The sequence below is a fragment of the Vicia villosa genome, linkage group LG1, assembly GCF_029867415.1.
Source record: "Vicia villosa cultivar HV-30 ecotype Madison, WI linkage group LG1, Vvil1.0, whole genome shotgun sequence".
Lineage (NCBI taxonomy): Eukaryota > Viridiplantae > Streptophyta > Magnoliopsida > Fabales > Fabaceae > Vicia > Vicia villosa.
The window spans coordinates 71341048-71350620 of NC_081180.1; the positions used below are offsets into that span (position 1 = coordinate 71341048).

The 9573-nt window shown below is 36.5% G+C and overlaps 2 protein-coding genes across 2 annotated transcripts; one reads left to right on the forward strand and one right to left on the reverse strand.

The window, feature by feature from the left end:
• Positions 1 to 1017: 1017 nt before the first annotated feature.
• LOC131641432 (thioredoxin reductase NTRB-like) lies at positions 1018 to 3796 on the reverse strand. Its single transcript, XM_058911730.1, has 2 exons — positions 2573 to 3796; positions 1018 to 1242 (listed from the first exon to the last, which is right to left on the reverse strand). The coding sequence occupies exons 1-2, from the start codon at positions 3669 to 3671 to the stop codon at positions 1172 to 1174; spliced, it is 1170 nt and encodes a 389-aa protein (XP_058767713.1). The 5' UTR covers positions 3672 to 3796; the 3' UTR covers positions 1018 to 1171.
• A 4501-nt stretch (positions 3797 to 8297) lies between these two features.
• On the forward strand, positions 8298 to 8603 carry LOC131645246 (uncharacterized). Its single transcript, XM_058915921.1, has one exon. The coding sequence runs from the start codon at positions 8298 to 8300 to the stop codon at positions 8601 to 8603; it is 306 nt and encodes a 101-aa protein (XP_058771904.1).
• The last annotated feature ends 970 nt before the right edge of the window (positions 8604 to 9573 follow it).

Here is a 9573-nt window from a genome sequence, read left to right on the forward strand (position 1 = left end):
TCATCTTTCAACCTGAAACAAATGAACACTGCGCACAACGACAGAAAAACAAAATACAGTGCACAAAGACGGGAAATCAAAACAAACAACCACGCACTAAAATGACGAAATCCAAAAAAAAAAAACACTAAATATATTTGAAAACCACTTATTTAACTAATAGAGAAACAAGAACGATTTAGAAGGATGATTTTGGATCAAAATCGATCCTAAACTCTTACTATGAGTCAAATTTTGTCAAGCTTAATTGTAACGTGCTTTGTGGAGTCGACGAAGAAATTAACTTCTCTCTTCAATCTCTTCGATGATTGATTTTGTTTGTTTAGTTGATGTTTTCAATTTATATTTAGTTTATTTTGATAAAGTGCTTATATTGAATGATTGTTTATTAGATTTACAGTACGTTCAGATCTTAACAATATCACTGGAATTAGCTGTCACAATTTATTTTGTTTTCCTATTAGTTTCTCCCATTGCATTGATCTTTTTAAGACGAAGCCATCCACATTGAAAGCAAACCGAATGAGGATTGGGTTCGTTCAAAACTGATTTCAACATATATTCTAATAAAATTTCCAATATGAACTTTAACATAGTTTCAAGAACCCGATTTGAATCCATGCCGCTATTGCAGCGCTTTGAGGAACCATCTTCCTCCATTTTGGACAAGGAGATAATGATTTAATTTCCAAACATCTAAACCGGCATGATCTTTCATATCTACTAAGAAAAAGTATCCATCCTTCATATCTACAAATTCCACCCTGTTGCTCTTGGTCCATTACCTTTGAATGTAGTTTTTTAACATTTTTAAATTTGTTCTTTTTCCCATGAAAGTCAAGATCAAGGTTCTTGTGTCATGAATGCAACCATTGGTCTCTTTCATTATCTTGAAGAGGAGTATCAAGACTATAAACATAGGGAATAGACTTGGAATCGAAACTTATTTTTTCTTTTAAAAAACTAATACGTTTAGGAGAATTCAATAATCGAGTTTAGTTTCCAGGAGAATAACACAAATTTAAATGTAACTCTAATCAAATAATAAACAACAATGTACACATTAAGATGTTGGGTGGGGATGCAGAAGCTGCTTTTTACTATCTAAAATAAATTAAATTAAATATTGCTTCAAATGAAGCATCTTCTGAAATCCAAGTATAGCCTGGAGTCAACCGCTCTTACCTTGCTTCAAACCAACCCGTTGCAGGTAATGTTCTGCATCCAATGCTGCCATGCACCCTGCACCAATAATTTGATTTTCATTATCCTTTGGGAGAAAAAAGCTTTTGCTGCGTAAATCTGATTCTAATTACATTATGCATATTATATAACTAACACTTGATACTTTTAAGTCCAATATCCAACAAACATTGTCAAAACAACACGTGTCATATCTCTATGAAATACGGGACTAAATCCACCCCTTCAAACCCCACACAATGTAGGGTTGGAAGCTGCAATGAAGGCGAGCTAAATGCTGCAATTAGGCGACTAGGGGCAGACTGCAATGATAACGGAATTTCCAACCAAAAGTAAAGCAACAAATGAGAAGCGGGATGAAAACTTCAAGATCCACAATACTACAAATCATAATATCAGTTATCACTTATCGTCAAAATGAGAATTCGGGGCTACCCATATTCAAACAACACTTCATGAGTAAATTTTACATTGCCGGAAAGCATTATATCTATAAAGTTCCAGATAGGTTTGAAGAAACTGAATAACTACACTACATATAAATGAGTAGAGTACTTTCTCCAAGTTACTCCTGTAATATGCCTAGTTTACTTTGGAAAGAAAAACCGAAATCTATGTAGAGAAACTATGATTTGTAAGTTCTAATACAAATTACAAAGTATGCATGGCCAAAATATAATTATCTTTAGCAGATGTAACTCTCCAAGAATTAAGAAAAAGTCCAAACACTAGGATTATACTGGATGGTGCAATGCAATCAAGGTTCTAAAAACCTAAATCTGCTATAACGATTGTGAGTTTTACTTGCATCAAGATTTTTTATCTCTCCATGACAATAACACAACAGTAATTGAGCTCGCATAACTCACATTTAACTGCGGTTTTCCACTATATCAAGCATTGTGATGCAATTATGATTTAAAACCTTGGATCCAACACAGGGCATCATAAACTATGCTGAGCAATATGCACCATGTAATTCTACCAAATGTTTCTGGTAAATAAAAATGGAACACGTTGAAAATAAGGGGTTGAAAGAAAACATGTTTTTCAAAACAAAATGTTTCAAAGCCATGTATCATATTAACCTATTGTAGGTTTTGATATTGACAAAACAACAACGCAACAACAATTGAAACCGCAATGGCCGCATTTGATGGAAACTCTATACAATATCAAGGATTGCAAATCAACAATTACAATGGCCGATATTTAAAACCTAGTAAATACTTACTGCATTAAAATTTTATTTCTTCAAAAACCTAAACCCACTTAGAAAACACACATTTCCCTAAACCCTAAATATCAGATAAGATCGATCTAACAATGTTTTATCAAATGAATATAATCAAGAAACAAAAAAAAGTACCAGTTCCAGCTGCAGTAATAGCTTGTCTATACTTCTTATCCTGCACATCACCAGCAGCAAAAACTCCATCAACACTTGTCACCGTAGTACCCGGCTTTGTCACAATGTAACCATCACAATCCAATTCAACTTGACCATCCAAAAACTTCGTAGCCGGTTCGTGACCAATCGCAAAGAACAAACCCGAAACCTTTAAATCAAACACATCACCATTCACCAAATTCTTCACCTTGACTCCCCCAAGAACCCTCCCCTTTTCATCTCCATAAGCTCCAACAACCACTGAATTCCACAACACCTCAACCTTCGGATTCTTCATCACCCTACTTTGCATCATTTTACTAGCCCTAAACTCATCCCTCCTATGAATTATGTAAACTTTCGAACCGAATTTACTGAGGAATGTAGCTTCCTCCATAGCGGTATCCCCGCCGCCGACAACCACTAGTGGTTTGTTTCGGAATATCGGAGCAGCACCGTCACAGACCGCACAGGCCGATATTCCGCGGTTCCAGAATCCGTCAGGACCGTCACCAGAGCCATCGAAATCTAACTTTTTCGCGACAGCTCCAGTGGCGATCACAACAGATTCAGCCTCCACCGTAGTGGAATCAGTTACAACTTGTAACGGCCTTTTAGAGAAATCTACCTTTGTAACTGTTTCGGTGATGATTTTGGCACCTAACCGATGTGATTGTTTACGGCAGCTGTCCATGAGTTCGGCACCAAGGATCCCATCCGGAAAACCTGGGAAATTCTCGACGTCAGTTGTGGTAGTGAGCTGACCTCCCGGAGCAGTGTCGTTCGCCATCCATCCTTCGAACAGGATCGGCTTGAGTTCCGCTCGAGCGGCGTAAATGGCGGCTGTGTGAGCCGCAGGGCCGCTTCCGATTATGCATAGCTTCGTTTTCAGTAACTTACGGCCGTTTGATTGGTCGGAGGAAGAATAGTAGGAAGAGTCGGTATCGTCGGAAGAAGAGGTGGAAGTGGCGGAGGAGGAGGAGGAGGAAGATGTGGCGGCGATGGGGGCGGTGGCGGCGAGTCCTATGCCTATGAAGTTGCGGGCTCTTGTGAAGAACTTGGTTGCAAAAATTCCCATTTTCGAAGTTTCTTAGATTTTTGTTTTTATAAATTTTAAATTATTTTAGTGGTGAAAAATGAGAAGGGTCAACACTATTAGAAAAGTTGAAAGGTGTGATAATTTTGTGCTTTGTTTTGTTGTAGAGCAATAGAAGCTCTCATGGCGTAAACCTTGTAATTGTTCTTTGCTTTGTCCTCTTTTTTAATTTGTTAGTTGCCTAAGAATTAAAAATGAGTTAACTATTTTTTTATTGAAGCTAAATAGTTTATTTTTTATTTTTTATGTGTGTGTGAGGATTTGTTATTATTATGTTGTAACAAATTGCAAATAAGCTTTTGAATGTCTTCTAATTTATAATTGTTTTGATCCGACTATATCGTTCTTCAGTCGATTATTTGAAAGGAGTTATAGATCTTCCAAAAATTTGTAACACACCAGAAGTATCCTACATATAAGTATAACTCCAAAGACATTTAACGACTCTTCACAATTCACGTCTTACAAATAGCATATTGTTATTTTCTCTCCATTATATATAGATAGCGCACCAATTGAGGTACTTTGTTTCTAATTTAATTCCAATTCACTCTTCTCTCACATGTTGACTTGAGTGTTGAATTGTTAACTTTGCAAGTCAGCATCCTCTCCCTTGTATCAGAAACGAAGATTCATAGTTATTCTCGATCTTTACTCCATTTTTGGTTCTAATAAGGAAACAGTGGTGCAGTCTATCAGAAATAATGTTTGATTCTCGCATTCTCCATGATCTCACGTTCGCTCTTTGATTTGTTAGTTCAAAACCTTCTCAGGTCATCGAATCAAGAGCTTTTGAAATCGCTTCACTAGGAGATATGACGGGCATTGTGACCAATGTTTAACTGATGACAGGATAGAGTGTGGTCAATGTTTAGAATTTCATGTGGAGAAATGGCAAAGAGATATGCATTATCCAAAAGACATTTGATTAGCGCATTTTTACCTCTGAAGGAAGTTTGGATCTTATCTTCACGGATCTGATGGGATTATCATTGAGTCCAACAACTTCAAAATGTCCATCAAGAATTAGTCTGACTTCGTCTTCACGCACGTCACATCAATCATATTGACTCTTCCCGGACCTTCCTCTGACACTACTGCGGTGGTGAGGAGAGTTTTTAGTATAACTTCACGAATAATTCTTTCTTCTTTCAAGTCAGTGTTAAGTATGATCAACTTCCCGGTGTCGCCATGATATGTTACTTTAAGGTGGACTAAGGAAGCCGCGACATCCAATTTCGCCAAAAATTACATGCCAATAATACCGTCGAAAGCACTCTTACCTGAAACCACTTGGAAACTAAGGATTACCTTTCTTTCACCTTCTCCAAGCGATAGTGGTAGATCTTCCATTCCACAAGGATGAGTTACGAAATCGTTGAAGAATAGGAGACCTCTATCACATCATGGATTCATGTGTAATTGGTGGAGTCCAAACTGCCCGAGCGTATCAGTATATGGGATATTACACGGACTCTCATTCTCCACAAGGAAGCCTCATATTGTATGATCTGCCACGATAGTTGTTGTAAGCAGTGGCACCTCCACGTTTGGAAATCATATAATTTCTCGCGACTTCAAAATCCTAGCATCGACCCATCTTTACTTTGAGATCTAATATTGTCGAAACGGGAAATTTGAGATTAAGTTATTGATTAACTTAACTCGGATGAGCAAGAGTCGCCACCAAACTTTATTGTTTCCAATAAAGGAAAAAGAAAAATATCGATAAAACCATAATAAAAGATCTAGGTACGAAAGTCGATTACGCAAGGGGAAGGTATTAGCACCTCACACGTTTGTGGTACTCAACAGGATCCACTCTTGTCGTTCTAATCAAGGAGTGTGTATATCTATAACTTACTTGCTAAATGGAGAATGCATGAATGTTTTAATTAAGGGAAAAGAAAAAGGTTTACATTATTGAGCTCGCCAAGACGTCGCATCTTGTGCCTATGTATCCTCGTGGTGCAATGAAGAAATCAGAGCTTCGTAGTTCTTCTTAAAAAGGTTTTGTTTGTTGGTGTTTTTATGGATGATGTTAAGTTCGCATTCTAACAATTAACATTTACCGCTTGACCTTTGGAGACTTACGTGTTGTTATATTGTGTAGAATATAGTTAAGATATCCTTTTTGAAAAGGTTTTAAAGGGAAAAGCCCAAGAGGGCAAAATGATTTGAATTTGGTTTGTGTTTTTGTTTGGAGAATTATCTCAAGTGGCTCCCTTAAACAAGGACTACTTGATCATTTTCTCCTTTAGTTTTGAAAGTGTTTGAAATATGGTTAAGTGTTTTGAGTTTTTGATTATGAAAATATTTTAGTCTTAAGAGAATATAATGCAAAAGTCTAAGGGGAGACTATGATCCTAATTGTTGTCATGTATGATGGCCTTAAAGTTGAATTTGAAGAGGGATGAATAACCTAATGTTGTCATGCATTAATGGTCCTAAAGTCTACCTCAAATTCATTCTTAACAAAAGATTAAGTTTGAATGAGTACCTAAGGGAGCATGTGAATCAAGCAAGCAATCAACAAATAGACGAGCAAAAGACAAAGTCACAAATGGACTATACAAACCCAAATACAAGTATTGAAGCCCTAGGTGAAAGAAATGACCATCTAAACCCTAATCATCTAAGCATGCTCAAGATGAACATTTAAACAAGTATTCGATCAATCATGAAGAAAACAATGATCAAGTCAAAGACAAGTATGAACAAGTAATCATGTCATGTACTTAAACAAAATCACAAATAAGGCAAGAGATGTATCATGTAATCAAGTGTGGGAGATCAACAAAAGTTTAAAGCATCAAGAAGTTTGACAAATAATCAAAGGATAATGATCAAAAGAACAAATTGTTTTTTAGGTTTTTTTCTTTAAGTAATAAAATGATTAAATAAAGGTACTAAACATATAAGTAAATCATTAAAATAATTTTGGGGACATATTTGTGTGGTAAGAAAATAAGTTAGAAGTTTCTAACATTTTTGTGATTTTTAAATCAAAGAAAAGCCTAATTTCTAATTAATTACCTTAACCTAAACACTTTTTTTTTGTATAAAATAAATATGGTAAAAATAAAGTCAAGATAAAAATAAATTATTGAAGTAATTGTGAGAAAATAAAAGAAAGTTTTAATTAAAAATAAAAGAAGGGAAATTAGTAAAGGGTTTTTTGTTGAACACAAGGTGTATGAGTATAAATTCTTGTGTGATGTCCTGGCCTTTTCTAGACTACCCTTTCCTGAAGGCAAGAGAACGCTTGATCATATTGTGAAACATTTTTGGATTAGATCTAGATTATGATAGGAACTAGAAAATAGAAATACATACAATGAGAGTAGAAAAAACACAATATGAGGGAGAGAGCTTTTATTGATTATAATATGAGGGTGATTACAGAAAAGGGGAAGAAGAATCCCTAATTTCCCGACTAAAGCTAGGATCCTATAGGAAGCTAATGCTCTCTATTCATTCTAATTTCTCATATTCTTATTATAGATGTCATCCAACCTGATTCTACTTCTTCTTCATCTTTCATAAAGTTGATTTATTTGTTTAGAATGGGGTTTAGTAATGTCTCGTGTATGAAATTTTTGTTGCAATCTTGTGTCTTGGAAATGGATAACTTAGGAAAAAGGTCTATCTTAGTATTTAAATCTCTTGGGATGTGGTGAATTTGTTATGTTATTATTAATTGTTATTTGCTATATGTAACTGACTTAGTCTCTATTGATCGTGAGAGGATCATGGTTGTTAGTTTTAATTATGCCTAAATTGTAGGGAGTCAAGTATGACTTAGTGACCCTGATTCTTAGGAAGCATTCAGTTCAGTTTTCTTTTTGTAAGCTATTTATATAGCGGTATTTGTTTAGAATGGGGTTTAGTAATGTCTCGTGTATAAATTTTTTGTTGCAATCTTGTGTCTTGGAAATGGATAACTTAGGAAAAAGGTTTATCTTAGTATTTAAATCTCTTGGGATGTGGTGAATTTGTTATGTTATTATTAATTGTTATTTGCTATATGTAACTGACTTAGTCTCTATTGATCGTGAGAGGATCATGGTTGTTAGTTTTAATTATGCCTAAATTGTAGGGAGTCAAGTATGACTTAGTGGCCCTGATTCTTAGGAAGCATTTAGTTCAGTTTTCTTTTTGTAAGCTATTTATATAGCAGTATTTCATTCTAATAAATAAGTCAGCTACCAGATTCGCTAACATATGGTATCAAAGCGAGAAAAGACTTCAAAAGTGTGAGGGATCCAAAAGTGTGAGAGTACCACAAAATAGAGTGTTTGGGGTATGGGATCCAAAGAGAAGAATGGTGGATTTTCTGTACCCTCCATTCCCAGATTCGATGGAGATTACGATCATTGGAAGATGGTCATGGAAAATCTCTTGAGATCCAGAGAATATTGGCCCGTGGTGGAGAACGGTTACATGCTGCCCAAAGAAGGAGAAGTGCAGACAGATGCGCAGAAGAAAACCCTGGATGATTTGAAACTTAAGGATTTGAAAGCGAAGAATTATTTGTTCCAATCCTTGGACAAATCAATTATGATAACCATCACCAATAAGGACACCTCCAAGTAGTTGTGGGATTCCATGAAGATGAAGTACCAAGGAAATGATCGGGTCCGACGTGCTCAACTCAATCGGCTCCGACGAGAATTCGAGGTGTTGGCTATGAAACAAGGGGAGTCAGTCAATGACTACTTTGGCAGGGTGATGACCATAGCCAATGACATGCAAAATTGCAGTGAAGACATGACAGATGTCAAAATCATAGAGAAAATTCTGCGAACACTGACGGAGAAATGGAATTACATTGTGTGTTCCATTGAGGAATCTAATGATGTTGATGAGCTTACAGTCGATGCCTTGCAAAGTTCCCTCTTGGTTCATGAATAAAAGTTCAAGAGGGAACCAGATGAAGAACAAGCGCTGGTGGTTTCTTATGGTGACACCAGTAGTCGAGGGCGAGGGAGAAACGACTTCAGAGGAGGAAGAGGTCGTGGACGAGGCCGTCAAAGCTACAACAAAGCAACAATTGAATGTTAAAAATGCCACCAATTAGGGAATTTTCAATATGAATGCCCTAATCTTGAGAAGACGGTTAATTATGCTGAGATGAGCAAGGATGAAAAGATGCTTCTTATGGCTTATATTGAAGCATCAAGGGAAAAAGGAGAGATTGCATGGTTCTTAGACAGCGGGTGCAGCAACCACGTTAGCGGCGACATTTCTCTCTTTTGTACCATGGAGGAAGGGTTCAAAAGAGAAGTCAGTCTAGGGAACCATATGAAGATGAAGGTTGTGGGCAAAGGGAGTGTTAGGTTAAATCTTGGCGATGTTTGTTATGTTGTTCAAGAAGTGTTCTATATTCCAGAATTGAAGAATAATTTACTAAGTATCGGACAGTTGCAGGAGAAAGGTTTAGCCTTTCTAATCAAGAATAATGAGTGCAAAATCTATCATCCATTAAAGGGCCTTATCCTTGAAAGCAGAATGACACTCAACAGAATGTTCATATTTCTCTCAAAGACCTCCTCGACTACCAATGAGTCAAGTGAATGCTGCTTCCAAGCTGACATCCAAGAAATTGCTCATCTATGGCACCGCAGGTATGGCCACCTTAGCTATACTGGACTTCAAACTTTGACAAGCAACAACATGGTTAAAGGCTTGCCAAATCTTGGAGAAATCATTGCTGCTAGAGAAACTACTGTTGTATGCATTGAGTGTTTCAAAGGAAAACAACACAGGGAGATCATACCAAGAAAAGCCATGTGGAGAGCTAAAGCCCGATTGGAGCTTATACACGCCGACATATGTGGTCTGATCTCTCCAATATCACATGGTTAAAAAAGGTACCTCATGT